A 22,226-nucleotide genomic window follows, 5' to 3' on the forward strand; every position below is an offset into this window, starting at 1 on the left:
CTGATATCAGTGACCCCGGAGCTCCCTATAACACCGCCCAGATATCAGTGACCCCGGAGCTCCCTATAACACCGCCCAGATATCAGTGACCCCGGAGCTCCCTATAACACCGCCCAGATATCAGTGACCCCGGAGCTCCCTATAACACCGCCCCGATATCAGTGACCCCGGAGCTCCCTATAACACCGCCCAGATATCAGTGACCCCGGAGCTCCCTATAACACCGCCCCGATACCAATGACCCCGGAACTCCCTATAACACCGCCCTGATATCAGTGACCCCGGAGCTCCCTATAACACCGCCCTGATATCAGTGACCCCGGAGCTCCCTATAACACCACCCTGATATCAGTGACCCCGGAGCTCCCTATAACACCGCCCTGATATCAGTGACCCCGGAGCTCCCTATAACACCGCCCTGATATCAGTGACCCCGGAGCTCCCTATAACACCGCCCCGATACCAATGACCCCGGAGCTCCCTATAACACCGCCCCGATACCAATGACCCCGGACCTCCCTATAACACCGCCCAGATATCAGTGACCCCGGAGCTCCCTATAACACCGCCCTGATATCAGTGACCCCGGACCTCCCTATAACACCGCCCAGATATCAGTGACCCCGGACCTCCCTATAACACCACCCTGATATCAGTGACCCCGGAACTCCCTATAACACCGCCCTGATATCAGTGACCCCGGAGCTCCCTATAACACCGCCCTGATATCAGTGACCCCGGAACTCCCTATAACACCGCCCTGATATCAGTGACCCCGGAGCTCCCTATAACACCGCCCTGATATCAGTGACCCCGGAGCTCCCTATAACACCGCCCTGATATCAGTGACCCCGGAGCTCCCTATAACACCGCCCCGATACCAATGACCCCGGAACTCCCTATAACACCGCCCTGATATCAGTGACCCCGGAGCTCCCTATAACACCGCCCTGATATCAGTGACCCCGGAGCTCCCTATAACACCACCCTGATATCAGTGACCCCGGAGCTCCCTATAACACCACCCTGATATCAGTGACCCCGGAACTCCCTATAACACCGCCCTGATATCAGTGACCCCGGAGCTCCCTATAACACCGCCCTGATATCAGTGACCCCGGAGCTCCCTATAACACCGCCCAGATATCAGTGACCCCGGAGCTCCCTATAACACCGCCCAGATATCAGTGACCCCGGAACTCCCTATAACACCGCCCTGATATCAGTGACCCCGGAGCTCCCTATAACACCGCCCTGATATCAGTGACCCCGGAGCTCCCTATAACACCGCCCTGATATCAGTGACCCCGGAGCTCCCTATAACACCGCCCAGATATCAGTGACCCCGGAGCTCCCTATAACACCGCCCCGATACCAATGACCCCGGAACTCCCTATAACACCGCCCTGATATCAGTGACCCCGGAGCTCCCTATAACACCGCCCTGATATCAGTGACCCCGGAGCTCCCTATAACACCACCCTGATATCAGTGACCCCGGAGCTCCCTATAACACCACCCTGATATCAGTGACCCCGGAGCTCCCTATAACACCACCCTGATATCAGTGACCCCGGAGCTCCCTATAACACCGCCCTGATATCAGTGACCCCGGAGCTCCCTATAACACCGCCCCGATATCAGTGACCCCGGAGCTCCCTATAACACCGCCCCGATACCAATGACCCCAGAGGGCACATGACAGCCGCCGTCACTGTGCTCGGCACTGCGCCCTAGTCTGAGGTGATGCCACCACCCGCCCCACATGACACCTACAACTGTCTAAAACTACTCTGCCTCATCTCCGAGAACGCAGGCTCTTCAGGATTGGCCGAGAAGTATCACGTGATGACCACAGATCCCACGTGACCTCTGTCATCTCTGAGCGGCTCCCTGACGGAATAGCTTTCGAGCCGCCGGTGTCCGCCATGCTGTTGTAGCCCAACTACATAAACGTGAGTCCACACCCCTGCGCCTTCATTTTAATAATTTAGGGCTCATACTCACTTGCGATTTTAGTGCGAGTCTCTCGGGAGTATGAGTCCTATAAGGATCTGCTGTACGCCTCGGCTAGATCTGATTCCTCCACGCCGATAGGGGGCGGCCGTCTTCCTCCACTGTGAGGAGAGAGGCGCCATTTTCTTGTAGCCTCTCAGACTGGTTGCTTTGTGAGGCTGGGTCACGTAACTACAACTCCCAGAAACCCCTGCGATGCCCAGTGTGTTTCCTTTGGTATTGGCAGGAGCTGCCCCCGAGCTGAGAGCTCCCTGCTGCACTGTACCCCTGACTGCTGCCACCCCCATCATTGTGTGACCCCCATATGCCCCTGGATGAGCCTGTGGGGCAGAAGGTTTTCTGATGTTTATATTATTGTAGTTTCCACAGCAACAGCGTCAACATAAGCGACCAGCCGAGGATGGCGATGGACGGCGACCAGATGACGCGGAGGATCCTGGACGTCACCCTGGAGATCATCTACCTGCTGACCGGAGAGGTGAGGCGCTCACACGACCTCACTGGGCACCACTACTGACCCCAGCCGCGCAGTCACCGTCTTACTCCAGTCTCACTCACAGGACTATGGCCCCATGAACAAATCCACCCTACATGGAGGCCGGAGAAGGAGCCCGAGCACCGCAGCAGCCGCAGCACCCCACCCCGAGCTGAGCCGCCGGAGCAAAATCCTGCACCTCACCCACTACATCATCCAGCTGCTGAGCGGAGAGGTCTGTACACGGTGACTGCACCAGCAGAATAGTGAGTGCAGCTCTGGGGTATAATACAGGAGGTAACTCAGGATCATTGATGTAATGTATGTACACAGTGACTGCACCAGCAGAATAGTGAGTGCAGCTCTGGCGTATAATACAGGATGTAACTCAGGATCAGTAATGTAATGTATGTACACAGTGACTGCACCAGCAGAATAGTGAGTGCAGCTCTGGGGTATAATACAGGATGTAACTCGGGATCAGTAATGTAATGTATGTACACAGTGACTGCACCAGCAGAATAGTGAGTGCAGCTCTGGGGTATAATACAGGATGTAACTCAGGATCAGTAATGTAATGTATGTACACAGTGACTGCACCAGCAGAATAGTGAGTGCAGCTCTGGGGTATAATACAGGATGTAACTCGGGATCAGTAATGTAATGTATGTACACAGTGACTGCACCAGCAGAATAGTGAGTGCAGCTCTGGGGTATAATACAGGATGTAACTCAGGATCAGTAATGTAATGTATGTACACAGTGACTGCACCAGCAGAATAGTGAGTGCAGCTCTGGGGTATAATACAGGATGTAACTCAGGATCATTGATGTAATGTATGTACACAGTGACTGCACCAGCAGAATAGTGAGTGCAGCACTGGAGTATAATACACAGGATGTAACTCAGGATCAGTAATGTAATGTATGTACACAGTGACTGCACCAGCAGAATAGTGAGTGCAGCTCTGGGGTATAATACAGGATGTAACTCGGGATCAGTAATGTAATGTATGTACACAGTGACTGCACCAGCAGAATAGTGAGTGCAGCTCTGGGGTATAATACAGGATGTAACTCAGGATCAGTAATGTAATGTATGTACACAGTGACTGCACCAGCAGAATAGTGAGTGCAGCTCTGGGGTATAATACAGGATGTAACTCGGGATCAGTAATGTAATGTATGTACACAGTGACTGCACCAGCAGAATAGTGAGTGCAGCACTGGAGTATAATACAGGATGTAACTCAGGATCAGTAATGTAATGTATGTACACAGTGACTGCACCAGCAGAATAGTGAGTGCAGCACTGGAGTATAATACAGGATGTAACTCAGGATCAGTAATGTAATGTATGTACACAGTGACTGCACCAGCAGAATAGTGAGTGCAGCTCTGGGGTATAATACAGGATGTAACTCAGGGTCAGTAATGTAATGTATGTACACAGTGACTGCACCAGCAGAATAGTGAGTGCAGCTCTGGGGTATAATACAGGATGTAACTCAGGATCAGTAATGTAATGTATGTACACAGTGACTGCACCAGCAGAATAGTGAGTGCAGCTCTGGGGTATAATACAGGAGGTAACTCCGGATCAGTAATGTAATGTATGTACACAGTGACTGCACCAGCAGAATAATGAGTGCAGCTCTGGGGTATAATACAGGAGGTAACTCAGGATCAGTAATGTATGTACACAGTGACTGCACCAGCAGAATAGTGAGTGCAGCTCTGGAGTATAATACAGGAGGTAACTCCGGATCAGTAATGTAATGTATGTACACAGTGACTGCACCAGCAGAATAGTGAGTGCAGCTCTGGGGTATAATACAGGAGGTAACTCAGGATCAGTAATGTAATGTATGTACACAGTGACTGCACCAGCAGAATAGTGAGTGCAGCTCTGGGGTATAATACAGGATGTAACTCAGGATCAGTAATGTAATGTATGTACACAGTGACTGCACCAGCAGAATAGTGAGTGCAGCTCTGGAGTATAATACAGGATGTAACTCAGGATCAGTAATGTAATGTATGTACACAGTGACTGCACCAGCAGAATAGTGAGTGCAGCTCTGGGGTATAATACAGGATGTAACTCAGGATCAGTAATGTATGTACACAGTGACTGCACCAGCAGAATAGTGAGTGCAGCTCTGGAGTATAATACAGGATGTAACTCAGGATCAGTAATGTAATGTATGTACACAGTGACTGCAACAGCAGAATAATGAGTGCAGCTCTGGGGTATAATACAGGATGTAACTCAGGATCAGTAATGTATGTACACAGTGACTGCACCAGCAGAATAGTGAGTGCAGCTCTGGAGTATAATACAGGATGTAAGTCAGGATCAGTAATGTAATGTATGTACACAGTGACTGCACCAGCAGAATAGTGAGTGCAGCTCTGGGGTATAATACAGGATGTAACTCAGGATCAGTAATGTAATGTATGTACACAGTGACTGCACCAGCAGAATAGTGAGTGCAGCTCTGGAGTATAATACAGGATGTAACTCAGGTTCAGTAATGTAATGTATGTACACAGTGACTGCACCAGCAGAATAGTGAGTGCAGCTCTGGGGTATTATACAGGATGTAACTCAGGATCAGTAATGTAATGTATGTACACAGTGACTGCACCAGCAGAATAGTGAGTGCAGCTCTGGGGTATAATACAGGATGTAACTCAGGCTCAGTAATGTAATGTATGTACACAGTGACTGCACCAGCAGAATAGTGAGTGCAGCTCTGGGGTATAATACAGGATGTAACTCAGGCTCAGTAATGTAATGTATGTACACAGTGACTGCACCAGCAGAATAGTGAGTGCAGCTCTGGGGTATAATACAGGATGTAACTCCGGATCAGTAATGTATGTACACAGTGACTCCACCAGCAGAATAGTGAGTGCAGCTCTGGAGTATAATACAGGATGTAACTCAGGATCAGTAATGTATGTACACAGTGACTGCACCAGCAGAATAGTGATTGCAGCTCTGGGGTATAATACAGGATGTAACTCCGGATCAGTAATGTAATGTATGTACACAGTGACTCCACCAGCAGAATAGTGAGTGCAGCTCTGGAGTATAATACAGGATATAACTCAGGATCAGTAATGTAATGTATGTACACAGTGACTGCACCAGCAGAATAGTGAGTGCAGCTCTGGAGTATAATACAGGATGTAACTCAGGATCAGTAATGTAATGTATGTACACAGTGACTGCACCAGCAGAATAGTGAGTGCAGCTCTGGAGTATAATACAGGATATAACTCCAGATCAGTAATGTATGTACACAGTGACTGCACCAGCAGAATAGTGAGTGCAGCTCTGGAGTATAATACAGGAGGTAACTCAGGATCAGTAATGTAATGTGTGTACACAGTGACTGCACCAGCAGAATAGTGAGTGCAGCTCTGGAGTATAATACAGGATATAACTCCGGATCAGTAATGTAATGTATGTACATAGTGACTCCACCAGCAGAATAGTGAGTGCAGCTCTGGAGTATAATACAGGATGTAACTCCGGATCTGTAATGTAATGTATGTACACAGTGACTGCACCAGCAGAATAGTGAGTGCAGCTCTGGAGTATAATACAGGATGTTACTTAGGATCAGTACAGGATAAGCTGTTGATTCTTGGTCTGGATGATGATGATGAGTCTCTTTCCCTACGTCAGGTTCCTGTGCAGTGTCAGGATGTTGCTCTGTATTTCTCTGTAGAGGATTCGGAGTATTTAGAAGGACACAAGGATCTGTACAGTGTTGTGATGAAGTCCTCTCCGCCCCTGATGTCTCTGGGTAGGTTTACAGATGTCCTATGATGAATCCTGTATACGTTCCATGTCTGCTGTCACTGCCTGTGTCCTCTATAGATGAGTCCAGTAAGAATCACACATCAGAGCAACGTCCTAACCCGGCCAAGCTAAGCAAATCTACAGAGGAAAGTGTCAGCGTCCCGCAGGATCATCAGGTAGATGGAGATCATGTGAGCCGCGGTGATTACTAGGGGAGTGTCTAATGCCAAAAATGTCAGCTTTATGCCTCCGAAATGTGAGGTTACAGGGGATGAAGAGCGGAGATGCTCGTTATTCTTGATGACATCACACACTGAATCCGGTTTTCTGTTTAGGATGAAGACATAAAATATATCAAAGTAGAACAGACGGAGACCCCGGGGGAAGATCCGTGCAAGAAGGAGAAGCCTACATGGGTATATCCAGGTGAGCAGTGACACGAGCACAATGAGGAAGGTCCGTGTGGATGGGGGGTTAGGAAGGAAAGCATTGGTGGGTCATCCTGGATGTGCCTGGCAGATTGACTACTGGATCATTCTTTTATCCCCTTTTTTCCACCATTGCTAATAGTTTGCTTCAAAATGTTTCACCTAAATTGGTCACTTTCCTATTAAGCAGTTCCCCTTCTTGGTTAACCACGTCCCTCTTCCTCCAAGCCGTCCCTCTTCCTCCAAGCCGTCACCCTTATCAATTTGGTGCAACACTCTCCTAAAACCCAGCATTAACATGGCCAGAGGCTTGTTCTTCAGCTCTTGTTGGCCCTAGTCATGTTTCTTTCCAGTTTTTCAGTTCATTTAGGGCCGTAAATTTCCAGTGTATTGCTCATGTAGGTGGGCGACCATAGCAGCTGGGGGGCATGATAGCGGCCCACTTATTGTCCATCGTGGTGCGCCTGTGAAGCCCTAAAGTTGGACTCCATAGGGGATCATGACTTTTATTATATACGGTAAAATTGAAGTATTGAGGGACTCGGCAATAAGTGAAAATTACCTAAATAGGTTTCCAAAAAAATATATATATATTTGCATCGCTCCCCTAATATTTCCAGTTCATAAATAAATAAGAAATACCAAAACATAGTCATATTTGTTATCACTGCGTCCACAAAGTCTGATCTAGAAAAGGATAACATTATTTACGTGTAAGATAAATTCTGTAAAGAAAACTAATTTAGATGTTAGAATTGCTGTTTTTTTTGTTCTTTGCTTCTGCCCTCAAAAAATGCAATAAGAAAGGATCGAAACCTCATGTATATATCCCAGAATCCTGCCAGTGAAACCATCGGCTCCACGGTTAAAGTTCCAGCGCCAGTTTGGTGTCATTCAAAACTACGACTCACAAAAAATAAGTCTCATATGTTCATGGTCCAAAAATAAAAATGTTTTTTTACTGTTGGTAGAAGGAGAGTTAAAAAAACAAACAAAAGTGCAATTAAAGGTTATTCCTCATTAATGGGAGTAGTTGTGCACCAGCGGCTTTAGTTTAGGGTCCGGACTGACGGCCGACCCTCGCAGATGCCGATATACCCAGGTGCCGCGGACTATACGCTGTAGTCATTCTCTTTCTGCTTCCTATACAGATGAGTCCTGGAGGAGAAACCCATCAGAGACGTGTCCCCGTCGTCCAGACGAGACACACCAGTCTACAAAGAACAGTCAGACCGCCCCGCAGGATCATCAGGAAGTAGGTAGAAAGGCTCATAAAGGGAGCGTCCAGACGAAAGAGCGGGAGGCAGAGCGTAACCCTCTTGAGTGTTCCCTGATTCTGTGTCTTGCTCCACCCCATGTGGGTTCTTTTAGCAGATCCTCCTTTAAGGCTTCTGGAGAAAGTTGTTCTCTTTCTGAATATGCCGTGCTCTCCCATTGATTGTAATGAGAGAGGAGCAATGTTTTATCAATGCTGTGATTTCAGCTCCGGAGCGGCTGACAATGTCAATTCTGCTTCTCCCATGAGAAGACCCCCTGCTCGTCGCTGTTTCCCATCTTCCATATCAATGTGTCACATAATCACTGTGCAATTAGCATTATGGCTGATCAGAAACAACAAGGGGCACATGGAAGAATCACTAATTTGGTGGTGCCATATACTTTTTTTTTTTTTTTTTGCATTTTTATGTAGAATTTTTGCAGTTAGAAATTCAGCACAGGTTGTATATGGCATTGCTGCTCTGTCCTATACAGTTCCATAGAGCTAAGCTGTAATTCTGGACAGATCCTATGGACAGTGGTGGCGCTGTTCCTGGAAGGTGTCACTCTGGGACAGCGCTGCCTACAGTCTGAATCGATTTGCTCTATTTAGGACGGAGACATAAAAGTGATCAAAGTAGAAGCGGAAGACCTGGAAATGTGGGAGGATGATCCGTACAAGGAGGAGACCACTACATGTGTAGATCCAGGTGAGTGATGACCCCTTTCTATGCCCCTATTAGGGGACTGTGCGACTTTTGCAGAAGTGAAGACCAAAGCCAGTAAAACATTGATTGGTCTGCCCCACATATTCACCATACATTCCCTATTTGTGTGTCCCCCCCCCCCACAGATGAGATCAATATGGGAAACGCCTCTGAGATCTGTCCCAGACCGGAATCCCCACAGGAGGAGAGTCACAGCGCCCCACCGAACGTGAAGGAGGACCGAGACGGCGAATTAAGGGTAAGTGCACACCTGGCAGATATTGCTGCTAATTGTGTTTCTGGATTATCAAGTGATCAGTATGTAGTGCAGTCACAGATTTTACCAAACCTGCAGAAACAACAAAATCCGCAGGGGAAATTGTCCTGATGGAGATTTCACCCTTTGCGTCGGATGAAATCTGCAGCAAAACCCACATGTAACGAGCTCCAGCATTACGTTGCAGTTGTTTTTATTTATATATATATATATATATATATATATATATATATATATATATATTTATATATTTATTTTATTTATTTATTATTATTTTTTTTTTTAATGTGGATTTGCTGCGGAAAATATATAATCACAAAAAACTTATCATTAGGATGGGACATCATTATCAGATCGGTGACGTCCCATACCCTGGCATAAGCTCCAGGAGTAGTCATTCAATATGTGGCAGCCACTGCTGGGTACTGCAGAACGACTCCTATTCAAGAGGAAGCTCTGCGGTACCTGGCAGCAGCCGCTGCACAGTGAATATATCTGCGCCATGCAGCTCAGTGTTTACATCCGGTTACCGCTGGTACCGGGTATCGGACCCCACCGATCAGGTCATCAATATCTTGTAACCAGATAACCCCCAGACAGATTTGAAGCATTGTTAGATCTAGGGCCGGGGGAAGCGAGCACGACACCAGGGTTCTTCTTCTCTGGCACCTTGTCATGCAGAGCCCCTTTTTGAGGCTGGAACAGAAAGACCCCGGAATAAGGGAAGCTCCCGTCATGTCTTTGGTTTCTCTTCACATCGTACTTTTGTCTGTTTAGGACGGAAGCTTAAAAATTATCAAAGTGGAAGTCGAAGAGGTGGAAACATGGGGAGAACAGCATCGTAAAAGGAAGAATTCTGCAAATATTAGCACAGGTGGGTCACCGCTTCTAAGTACAGACATGGGGGGGGCAAGAATTTGAGGAGCATATAGCACATAGAAATCGCCTTGCTGCCCCCGGCTTCAGAATAAAGCAAGGGGGGCCGACACCGAGAGAGGTGGACCGGGCTGAATATTATCTGGTGAAGACCTGGTATTGATGAGTATTTATTAATATCTTGGAGCCCCCTCGCGGATCTCAATAACTCCCAGAACATGTGTTACTCTTCCATCACACACTAGATAGGTTATGGGCCGGCTGTGACTGCGGGAAGGTGTGGAGCGGATCCCCTCTACAATGACAGATCAATGCTCTCCTGGTAGATTGCTGAGGCGGATTTAGGCCCAGCAGCGTGGTGTTCACTAACTACACAACCTCCTCATTGGGGTCAAGTGGAGAACAGCAACGTATAGTAACTATAATGTCCAGGAACATCAGGCTTCAGAGGCAGATAACCAGCAATGTGCAGGTACCGAGTGCCCCCCAGATAATAACAAAAACAGGGAAGATGAAATCTCCCCTTAAACTTTACTTTGAACAGTCAGTAAAGTTATCAGGACTTGGACCCCCACAAATTATTAATGAACATGAGCTACAAAATGTATTTCTAAATTCACAATAGCTGATGTCACAGCTCGCCTCCTCCTGTACAATAACAGATCACACTTCTAGATACAGTAGATAACACCGGCTCCACCATTCACAATAGGTGATATCACAGCACACCTCCTCCTACTGTAAAATGACTGATAACACCTCTATATACAGTAGATAACACAGGATCCACCATTCACAATAGGTGATATCACAGCACACCTCCTCCTCCTGTGCAATGACTGATAACACCTCTATATACAGTAGATAACACAGGATCCACCATTCACAATAGGTGATGTCACAGCTCACCTCATCCTTTACAATGACTGATAACTCCTCTATATACAGTAGATAACACAGGATCCACCACTCACAATACGTGATGTCACAGCTCACCTCCTGTACAATGACTGATAGCACCTCTATATACAGTAGATAACACAGGATCCACCATTTACAATAGATGATGTCACAGCTCACCTCATCCTTTACAATGACTGATAACTCCTCTATATACAGTAGATAACACAGGATCCACCACTCACAATAGGTGATGTCACAGCTCACCTCCTCCTGCACAATGACTGATAGCACCTCTATATACAGTAGATAACACAGGATCCACCACTCACAATAGGTGATATCACAGCTCACCTCCTCCTCTATAATGACTGACGGCACCTCTATATACAGTAGATAACACAGGGTCAACCACTCAAAATAGGTGATGTCACAGCTCACCTCCTCCTGCACAATGACTGATAGCACCTCTATATACAGTAGATAACACAGGATCCACCACTCACAATAGGTGATATCACAGCTCACCTCCTCCTGTATAATGACTGACGGCACCTCTATATACAGTAGATAACACAGGGTCAACCACTCACAATAGGTGATGTCACAGCTCGCCTCCTCCTCCTGTATAATGACTGATGGCACCTCTATCTACAGTAGATAACACAGGCTCACACAATAGGGAATATCATATTTTTAACCATGAACTTTCTATTGTTTACAAAGTCATGCTTTACAACAATTTAGTAATGAATCATTGTACATCATTACAATATCTTTCTCAATCATTTGACAGCTAAATATAATATTCATTTTAAATATAACTAAACATTATCGGAAAAAGAAGGGGAAAAGGCAGGGGTGATGACATCTGTACAGCGGCGTTCTCCAGGTGATTGGTGCAGTTAGAATGTTTCACTATCATTGAGCAGAACGTCCGCCATTGCCCCGGGGTGATCCCATATTGTAGATCAGTTTCCCATTATTGGAGATACGAGTCCAGAGAGGGGAACGTCTCCTCCAGCATATGGTTATAGCTCACGGACAGCGCTCTCATCCGCCGCGCTGGGGTGAGGAGCATCGTATGTAGTGTGGAATGTTGTGAGGATATTATGTCTTTTTTCCCTGTAGGAAATGTCTTATTTGTAGATATTCGTAATGATCTTTATGTGGAAGCTGGTATTTCTCTCTGATCATAGAGAAGGATAACAGTATTCCTTCCTCGTACATGTCCCCAATCAGTAGGACGCCCAGGGATTTCCAGTTTTGAATCTGGAGGTCCAGAAAACACCGCTCCAAAGTCTCTATGGGGGCTTTACTGAGAGCCATTTTAATAGTGTGCAGTTTGCTCCACACTCCCAGCTCCGCTTCCACCGTTGACAGCAGACACAATTTCCTATCATCGCTGGGATTAGGCCCGGCAATAACGTGAATAAAAAAACGATGCAACATTTGGGGACTTTATGAGATGTCTCTCAATTTCTATCCAATGTCTGTCATCGTCAACCTCAGATGTTCAGATATGGCCGCTCTATAATACCTCACCACTGAGGGGCAGCTCACACCTCCCTCTGTTATTGGATGTATAATATGGCTGCTCTATAGTATCTCACCACTGAGGGGCAGCCCAGTCCTCCTCCTGTTATTAGGATGTATAATATGGCTGCTCTATAGTATCTCACCACTGAGCGGCAGCCCAGTCCTCCTCCTGTTATTAGGATGTATAATATGGCTGCTATATAATATCTCACCACTGAGGGGCAGCCCAGTCCTCCTCCTGTTATTAGGATGTATAATATGGCTGCTCTATAATATCTCACCACTGAGCGGCAGCCCAGTCCTCCTCCTGTTATTAGGATGTATAATATGGCTGCTATATAATATCTCACCACTGAGGGGCAGCCCAGTCCTCCTCCTGTTATTAGGATGTATAATATGGCTGCTCTATAGTATCTCACCACTGAGCGGCAGCCCAGTCCTCCTCCTGTTATTAGGATGTATAATATGGCTGCTATATAATATCTCACCACTGAGGGGCAGCCCAGTCCTCCTCCTGTTATTAGGATGTATAATATGGCTGCTCTATAATATCTCACCACTGAGGGGCAGCCCAGTCCTCCTCCTGTTATTGGGAAGTATAATATGGCTGCTCTATAGTATCTCACCACTGAGGGGAAGCCCAGTCCTCCTCCTGTTATTGGGATGTATAATATGGCTGCTCTATAGTATCTCACCACTGGGGGGCAGCCTAGTCCTCCCTCTGTTATTGGGATGTATAATATGGCTGCTCTATAGTATCTCACCACTGAGGGGAAGCCCAGTCCTCCTTCTGTTATTAGGATGTATAATATGGCTGCTCTATAGTATCTCACCACTGAGGGGCAGCCCAGTCCTCCCTCTGTTATTAGGATGTATAATATGGCTGCTCTATAGTATCTCACCACTGAGGGGCAGCCCAGTCCTCCTCCTGTTATTAGGATGTATAATATGGCCGCTCTATAATATCTCACCACTGAGGGGCAGCCCAGTCCTCCTTCTGTTATTAGGATGTATAATATGGCTGCTCTATAGTATCTCACCACTGAGGAGCAGCCCAGTCCTCCTTCTGTTATTAGGATGTATAATATGGCTGCTCTATAGTATCTCACCACTGAGGGGCAGCCCAGTCCTCCCTCTGTTATTAGGATGTATAATATGGCTGCTCTATAGTATCTCACCACTGAGGGGCAGCCCAGTCCTCCTCCTGTTATTAGGATGTATAATATGGCCGCTCTATAATATCTCACCACTGAGGGGCAGCTCAGTCCTCCCTCTGTTATTAGGATGTATAATATGGCTGCTCTATAGTATCTCACCACTGAGGGGCAGCCCAGTCCTCCTTCTGTTATTAGGATGTATAATATGGCCGCTCTATAATGCCTCACCACTGAGGGGCAGCTCAGTCCTCCCTCTGTTATTAGGATGTATAATATGGCTGCTCTATAGTATCTCACCACTGAGGGGCAGCCCAGTCCTCCTCCTGTTATTAGGATGTATAATATGGCCGCTCTATAATATCTCACCACTGAGGGGCAGCCCAGTCCTCCTTCTGTTATTAGGATGTATAATATGGCCGCTCTATAATGCCTCACCACTGAGGGGCAGCTCAGTCCTCCCTCTGTTATTAGGATGTATAATATGGCCGCTCTGTAATATCTCACCACTGAGGGGCAGCCCAGTCCTCCTTCTGTTATTGGGATGTATAATATGGCCGCTCTATAGTATATCACCACTGAGGGGCAGCTCAGACCTGCCTCTGTTATTAGGATGTATAATATGGCTGCTCTATAGTATCTGACCACTGAGGGGAAGCCCAGTCCTCCTTCTGTTATTAGGATGTATAATATGGCCGCTCTATAGTATATCACCACTGAGGGGCAGCTCAGACCTGACTCTGTTATTGGGATGTATAATATGGCCGCTCTATAATGCCTCACCACTGAGGGGCAGCCCAGTCCTCCTCCTGTTATTAGGATGTATAATATGGCCGCTCTATAATATCTCACCACTGAGGGGAAGCCCAGTCCTCCTCCTGTTATTGGGATGTATAATATGGCTGCTCTATAGTATCTCACCACTGGGGGGCAGCCCAGTCCTCCCTCTGTTATTGGGATGTATAATATGGCTGCTCTATAGTATCTCACCACTGAGGGGCAGCCCAGTCCTCCTCCTGTTATTAGGATGTATAATATGGCCGCTCTATAATATCTCACCACTGAGGGGCAGCCCAGTCCTCCTTCTGTTATTAGGATGTTTAATATGGCCGCTCTATAATACCTCACCACTGAGGGGCAGCTCAGTCCTCCCTCTGTTATTAGGATGTATAATATGGCTGCTCTATAATATCTCACCACTGAGGGGCAGCCCAGTCCTCCCTCTGTTATTAGGATGTATAATATGGCCGCTCTATAGTATCTCACCACTGAGGGGCAGCCCTGTCCTCCCTCTGTTATTAGGATGTATAATAAGGCTGCTCTATAGTATCTCACCACTGAGGGGCAGCCCTGTCCTCCCTCTATTATTAGGATGTATAATATGGCTGCTCTATAGTCTCTGTTCACTGAGGGGCAGCCCAGTCCTCCTCCTGTTATTAAGATGTATAATATGGCCGCTCTATAATATCTCACCACTGAGAGGCAGCCCAGTCCTCCTTCTGTTATTAGGATGTATAATATGGCCGCTCTATAGTATATCACCACTGAGGGGCAGCTCAGACCTGCCTCTGTTATTAGGATGTATAATATGGCCGCTCTATAGTATCTCACCACTGAGGGGCAGCCCAGTCCTCCTCCTGTTATTAGGATGTATAATATGGCTGCTCTATAGTATCTCACCACTGAGGGGCAGCCCAGTCCTCCTCCTGTTATTAGGATGTATAACACGGCCGCTCTATAATACCTCACCACTGAGGGGCAGCCCAGTCCTCCTCCTGTTATTAGGATGTATAATATGGCTGCTCTATAGTATCTCACCACTGAGGGGCAGCTCAGACCTGCCTCTGTTATTAGGATGTATAACACGGCCGCTCTATAATACCTCACCACTGAGGGGCAGCCCAGTCCTCCTCCTGTTATTAGGATGTATAATAAGGCTGCTCTATAGTATCTCACCACTGAGGGGCAGCCCAGTCCTCCCTCTGTTATTAGGATGTATAATATGGCTGCTCTATAGTATCTCACCACTGAGGAGCAGCCCAGTCCTCCTCCTGTTATTAGGATGTATAATATGGCCGCTCTATAATATCTCACCACTGAGGGGCAGCCCAGTCCTCCTTCTGTTATTAGGATGTATAATATGGCCGCTCTATAATGCCTCACCACTGAGGGGCAGCTCAGTCCTCCCTCTGTTATTAGGATGTATAATATGGCTGCTCTATAATATCTCACCACTGAGGGGCAGCCCTGTCCTCCCTCTGTTATTAGGATGTATAATATGGCTGCTCTATAGTATCTCACCACTGAGGAGCAGCCCAGTCCTCCTCCTGTTATTAGGATGTATAATATGGCCGCTCTATAATATCTCACCACTGAGGGGCAGCCCAGTCCTCCTTCTGTTATTAGGATGTATAATATGGCCGCTCTATAATATCTCACCACTGAAGGGAAGCCCAGTCCTCCTCCTGTTATTAGGATGTATAATATGGCCGCTCTATAATATCTCACCACTGAGGGGCAGCCCAGTCCTCCTTCTGTTATTAGGATGTTTAATATGGCCGCTCTATAATACCTCACCACTGAGGGGCAGCTCAGTCCTCCCTCTGTTATTAGGATGTATAATATGGCTGCTCTATAATACCTCACCACTGAGGGGCAGCTCACACCTCCCTCTGTTATTGGATGTATAATATGGCTGCTCTATAGTATCTCACCACTGAGGGGCAGCCCAGTCCTCCTCCTGTTATTAGGATGTATAATATGGCTGCTCTATAGTATCTCACCACTGAGCGGCAGCCCAGTCCTCCTCCTGTTATTAGGATGTATAATATGGCTGCTATATAATATCTCACCACTGAGGGGCAGCCCAGTCCTCCTCCTGTTATTAGGATTTATAATATGGCTGCTCTATAATATCTCACCACTGAGGGGCAGCCCAGTCCTCCTCCTGTTATTGGGAAGTATAATATGGCTGCTCTATAGTATCTCACCACTGAGCGGCAGCCCAGTCCTCCTCCTGTTATTAGGATGTATAATATGGCTGCTCTATAGTATCTCACCACTGGGGGGCAGCCCAGTCCTCCTCCTGTTATTAGGATGTATAATATGGCTGCTCTATAGTATCTCACCACTGGGGGGCAGCCTAGTCCTCCCTCTGTTATTGGGAAGTATAATATGGCTGCTCTATAATATCTCACCACTGAGGGGAAGCCCAGTCCTCCTCCTGTTATTGGGATGTATAATATGGCTGCTCTATAGTATCTCACCACTGGGGGGCAGCCTAGTCCTCCCTCTGTTATTGGGATGTATAATATGGCTGCTCTATAATACCTCACCACTGAGGGGCAGCCCAGTCCTCCCTCTGTTATTAGGATGTATAATATGGCCGCTCTATAGTATATCACCACTGAGGGGAAGCCCAGTCCTCCTTCTGTTATTAGGATGTATAATATGGCTGCTCTATAGTATCTCACCACTGAGGGGCAGCCCAGTCCTCCCTCTGTTATTAGGATGTATAATATGGCTGCTCTATAGTATCTCACCACTGAGGGGCAGCCCAGTCCTCCTCCTGTTATTAGGATGTATAATATGGCCGCTCTATAATATCTCACCACTGAGGGGCAGCCCAGTCCTCCTTCTGTTATTAGGATGTATAATATGGCCGCTCTATAATGCCTCACCACTGAGGGGCAGCTCAGTCCTCCCTCTGTTATTAGGATGTATAATATGGCTGCTGTATAGTATCTCACCACTGAGGAGCAGCCCAGTCCTCCTTCTGTTATTAGGATGTATAACACGGCCGCTCTATAATACCTCACCACTGAGGGGCAGCTCAGTCCTCCCTCTGTTATTAGGATGTATAATATGGCTGCTCTATAATATCTCACCACTGAGGGGCAGCCCAGTCCTCCCTCTGTTATTAGGATGTATAATATGGCCGCTCTATAGTATCTCACCACTGAGGGGCAGCCCTGTCCTCCCTCTGTTATTAGGATGTATAATAAGGCTGCTCTATAGTATCTCACCACTGAGCGGCAGCCCAGTCCTCCCTCTGTTATTAGGATGTATAATATGGCTGCTCTATAGTATCTCACCACTGAGGGGCAGCCCAGTCCTCCTCCTGTTATTAGGATGTATAATATGGCCGCTCTATAATATCTCACCACTGAGGGGAAGCCCAGTCCTCCTCCTGTTATTGGGATGTATAATATGGCTGCTCTATAGTATCTCACCACTGGGGGGCAGCCCAGTCCTCCCTCTGTTATTGGGATGTATAATATGGCTGCTCTATAGTATCTCACCACTGAGGGGCAGACCAGTCCTCCTTCTGTTATTAGGATGTATAATATGGCTGCTCTATAGTATCTCACCACTGAGGGGCAGCCCAGTCCTCCTCCTGTTATTAGGATGTATAATATGGCCGCTCTATAATATCTCACCACTGAGGGGCAGCCCAGTCCGCCTTCTGTTATTAGGATGTATAATATGGCCGCTCTATAGTATCTCACCACTGAGGGGCAGCCCTGTCCTCCCTCTGTTATTAGGATGTATAATAAGGCTGCTCTATAGTATCTCACCACTGAGCGGCAGCCCAGTCCTCCCTCTGTTATTAGGATGTATAATATGGCTGCTCTATAGTATCTCACCACTGAGGGGCAGCCCAGTCCTCCTCCTGTTATTAGGATGTATAATATGGCCGCTCTATAGTATCTCACCACTGAGGGGCAGCCCTGTCCTCCCTCTGTTATTAGGATGTATAATAAGGCTGCTCTATAGTATCTCACCACTGAGCGGCAGCCCAGTCCTCCCTCTGTTATTAGGATGTATAATATGGCTGCTCTATAGTATCTCACCACTGAGGGGCAGCCCAGTCCTCCTCCTGTTATTAGGATGTATAATATGGCCGCTCTATAATATCTCACCACTGAGGGGAAGCCCAGTCCTCCTCCTGTTATTGGGATGTATAATATGGCTGCTCTATAGTATCTCACCACTGGGGGGCAGCCCAGTCCTCCCTCTGTTATTGGGATGTATAATATGGCTGCTCTATAGTATCTCACCACTGAGGGGCAGCCCAGTCCTCCTTCTGTTATTAGGATGTATAATATGGCTGCTCTATAGTATCTCACCACTGAGGGGCAGCCCAGTCCTCCTCCTGTTATTAGGATGTATAATATGGCCGCTCTATAATATCTCACCACTGAGGGGCAGCCCAGTCCGCCTTCTGTTATTAGGATGTTTAATATGGCCGCTCTATAATACCTCACCACTGAGGGGCAGCTCAGTCCTCCCTCTGTTATTAGGATGTATAATATGGCTGCTCTATAATATCTCACCACTGAGGGGCAGCCCAGTCCTCCCTCTGTTATTAGGATGTATAATATGGCCGCTCTATAGTATCTCACCACTGAGGGGCAGCCCTGTCCTCCCTCTGTTATTAGGATGTATAATAAGGCTGCTCTATAGTATCTCACCACTGAGGGGCAGCCCTGTCCTCCCTCTATTATTAGGATGTATAATATGGCTGCTCTATAGTCTCTGATCACTGAGGGGCAGCCCAGTCCTCCTCCTGTTATTAAGATGTATAATATGGCCGCTCTATAATATCTCACCACTGAGAGGCAGCCCAGTCCTCCTTCTGTTATTAGGATGTATAACACGGCCGCTCTATAATACCTCACCACTGAGGGGCAGCCCAGTCCTCCTCCTGTTATTAGGATGTATAATATGGCCGCTCTATAATATCTCACCACTGAGCGGCAGCCCAGTCCTCCTTCTGTTATTAGGATGTATAACACGGCCGCTCTATAATACCTCACCACTGAGGGGCAGCCCAGTCCTCCTCCTGTTATTAGGATGTATAATATGGCTGCTCTATAGTATCTCACCACTGAGGGGCAGCTCAGTCCTCCCTCTAATATTAGGATGTATAATATGGCTGCTCTATAGTATCTCATCACTGAGGGGCATCCCAGTCCTCATCCTGTTATTAGGATGTATAATATGGCCGCTCTATAATGCCTCATCACTGAGGGGCAGCTCAGTCCTCCCTCTGTTATTAGGATGTATAATATGGCCGCTCTGTAATATCTCACCACTGAGGGGCAGCCCAGTCCTCCTTCTGTTATTAGGATGTATAATATGGCTGCTCTATAGTATCTCATCACTGAGGGGCAGCCCAGTCCTCATCCTGTTATTAGGATGTATAATATGGCTGCTCTATAGTATCTCACCACTGAGGAGCAGCCCAGTCCTCCTTCTGTTATTAGGATGTATAATATGGCCGCTCTATAGTATATCACCACTGAGGGGCAGCTCAGACCTGCCTCTGTTATTGGGATGTATAATATGGCCGCTCTGTAATATCTCACCACTGAGGGGCAGCCCAGTCCTCCTTCTGTTATTAGGATGTATAATATGGCTGCTCTATAGTATCTCACCACTGAGGGGCAGCCCAGTCCTCCTCCTGTTATTAGGATATATAATATGGCTGCTCTATAATATCTCACCACTGAGGGGCAGCTCAGTCCTCCCTCTGTTATTAGGATGTATAATATGGCTGCTCTATAATATCTCACCACTGAGGGGCAGCCCAGTCCTCCCTCTAATATTAGGATGTATAATATGGCTGCTCTATAGTATCTCATCACTGAGGGGCATCCCAGTCCTCATCCTGTTATTAGGATGTATAATATGGCCGCTCTATAATGCCTCACCACTGAGGGGCAGCTCAGTCCTCCCTCTGTTATTAGGATGTATAATATGGCCGCTCTGTAATATCTCACCACTGAGGGGCAGCCCAGTCCTCCTTCTGTTATTGGGATGTATAATATGGCCGCTCTATAGTATATCACCACTGAGGGGCAGCTCAGACCTGCCTCTGTTATTAGGATGTATAATATGGCTGCTCTATAGTATCTCACCACTGAGGGGAAGCCCAGTCCTCCTTCTGTTATTAGGATGTATAATATGGCCGCTCTATAGTATATCACCACTGAGGGGCAGCTCAGACCTGCCTCTGTTATTGGGATGTATAATATGGCCGCTCTGTAATATCTCACCACTGAGGGGCAGCCCAGTCCTCCTCCTGTTATTAGGATGTATAATATGGCCGCTCTATAATATCTCACCACTGAGGGGCAGCCCAGTCCTCCTTCTGTTATTAGGATGTATAATATGGCCGCTCTATAATGCCTCACCACTGAGGGGCAGCTCAGACCTGCCTCTGTTATTGGGATGTATAATATGGCCGCTCTGTAATATCTCACCACTGAGGGGCAGCCCAGTCCTCCTTCTGTTATTGGGATGTATAATATGGCTGCTCTATAGTATCTCACCACTGAGGGGAAGCCCAGTCCTCCTTCTGTTATTAGGATGTATAATATGGCTGCTCTATAGTATCTCACCACTGAGGGGCAGCCCAGTCCTCCCTCTGTTATTAGGATTTATAATATGGCTGCTCTATAGTATCTCACCACTGAGGGGCAGCCCAGTCCTCCTCCTGTTATTAGGATGTATAATATGGCCGCTCTATAATATCTCACCACTGAGGGGCAGCCCAGTCCTCCTTCTGTTATTAGGATGTATAATATGGCCGCTCTATAATGCCTCACCACTGAGGGGCAGCTCAGTCCTCCCTCTGTTATTAGGATGTATAATATGGCTGCTCTATAATATCTCACCACTGAGGAGCAGCCCAGTCCTCCTTCTGTTATTAGGATGTATAACACGGCCGCTCTATAGTATCTCACCACTGAGGGGCAGCCCTGTCCTCCCTCTGTTATTAGGATGTATAATAAGGCTGCTCTATAGTATCTCACCACTGAGGGGCAGCCCAGTCCTCCTTCTGTTATTAGGATGTATAATATGGCTGCTCTATAGTATCTCATCACTGAGGGGCAGCCCAGTCCTCATCCTGTTATTAGGATGTATAATATGGCTGCTCTATAGTATCTCACCACTGAGGAGCAGCCCAGTCCTCCTTCTGTTATTAGGATGTATAATATGGCCGTTCTATAGTATATCACCACTGAGGGGCAGCTCAGACCTGCCTCTGTTATTGGGATGTATAATATGGCCGCTCTGTAATATCTCACCACTGAGGGGCAGCCCAGTCCTCCTTCTGTTATTAGGATGTATAATATGGCTGCTCTATAGTATCTCACCACTGAGGGGCAGCCCAGTCCTCCTCCTGTTATTAGGATATATAATATGGCTGCTCTATAATATCTCACCACTGAGGGGCAGCTCAGTCCTCCCTCTGTTATTAGGATGTATAATATGGCTGCTCTATAATATCTCACCACTGAGGGGCAGCCCAGTCCTCCCTCTAATATTAGGATGTATAATATGGCTGCTCTATAGTATCTCATCACTGAGGGGCATCCCAGTCCTCATCCTGTTATTAGGATGTATAATATGGCCGCTCTATAATGCCTCACCACTGAGGGGCAGCTCAGTCCTCCCTCTGTTATTAGGATGTATAATATGGCCGCTCTGTAATATCTCACCACTGAGGGGCAGCCCAGTCCTCCTTCTGTTATTGGGATGTATAATATGGCCGCTCTATAGTATATCACCACTGAGGGGCAGCTCAGACCTGCCTCTGTTATTAGGATGTATAATATGGCTGCTCTATAGTATCTCACCACTGAGGGGAAGCCCAGTCCTCCTTCTGTTATTAGGATGTATAATATGGCCGCTCTATAGTATATCACCACTGAGGGGCAGCTCAGACCTGCCTCTGTTATTGGGATGTATAATATGGCCGCTCTGTAATA

General features: G+C 47.1%; 1 protein-coding gene across 2 annotated transcripts in view; it reads left to right on the plus strand.

Moving 5' to 3' along the window:
- The first annotated feature begins 1,807 nt into the window (after nt 1-1,807).
- LOC141051589 (uncharacterized) overlaps nt 1,808-22,226 on the plus strand; it is a 147,372-nt gene continuing 126,953 nt past the window's right edge. The window contains exons 1-10 of one of the 2 annotated variants that reach the window (XM_073548595.1): nt 1,808-1,955; nt 2,377-2,494; nt 2,577-2,726; nt 6,192-6,312; nt 6,387-6,484; nt 6,644-6,734; nt 7,888-7,991; nt 8,607-8,703; nt 8,847-8,959; nt 9,755-9,851. In XM_073548595.1, coding sequence (XP_073404696.1) covers nt 2,417-2,494; nt 2,577-2,726; nt 6,192-6,312; nt 6,387-6,484; nt 6,644-6,734; nt 7,888-7,991; nt 8,607-8,703; nt 8,847-8,959; nt 9,755-9,851 — 949 coding nt within the window. In that variant the 5' untranslated portion in view covers nt 1,808-1,955; nt 2,377-2,416. Of the gene's footprint in view, nt 1,956-2,016; nt 2,495-2,576; nt 2,727-6,191; nt 6,313-6,386; nt 6,485-6,643; nt 6,735-7,887; nt 7,992-8,606; nt 8,704-8,846; nt 8,960-9,754; nt 9,852-22,226 lie in introns of those variants that run through there. The other variant, XM_073548594.1, reaches the window with a different exon arrangement.

The sequence above is a fragment of the Dendrobates tinctorius genome, unplaced genomic scaffold (genome assembly GCF_039654945.1).
Source record: "Dendrobates tinctorius isolate UK_male_01 unplaced genomic scaffold, ASM3965494v1 ptg000157l, whole genome shotgun sequence".
Lineage (NCBI taxonomy): Eukaryota > Metazoa > Chordata > Amphibia > Anura > Dendrobatidae > Dendrobates > Dendrobates tinctorius.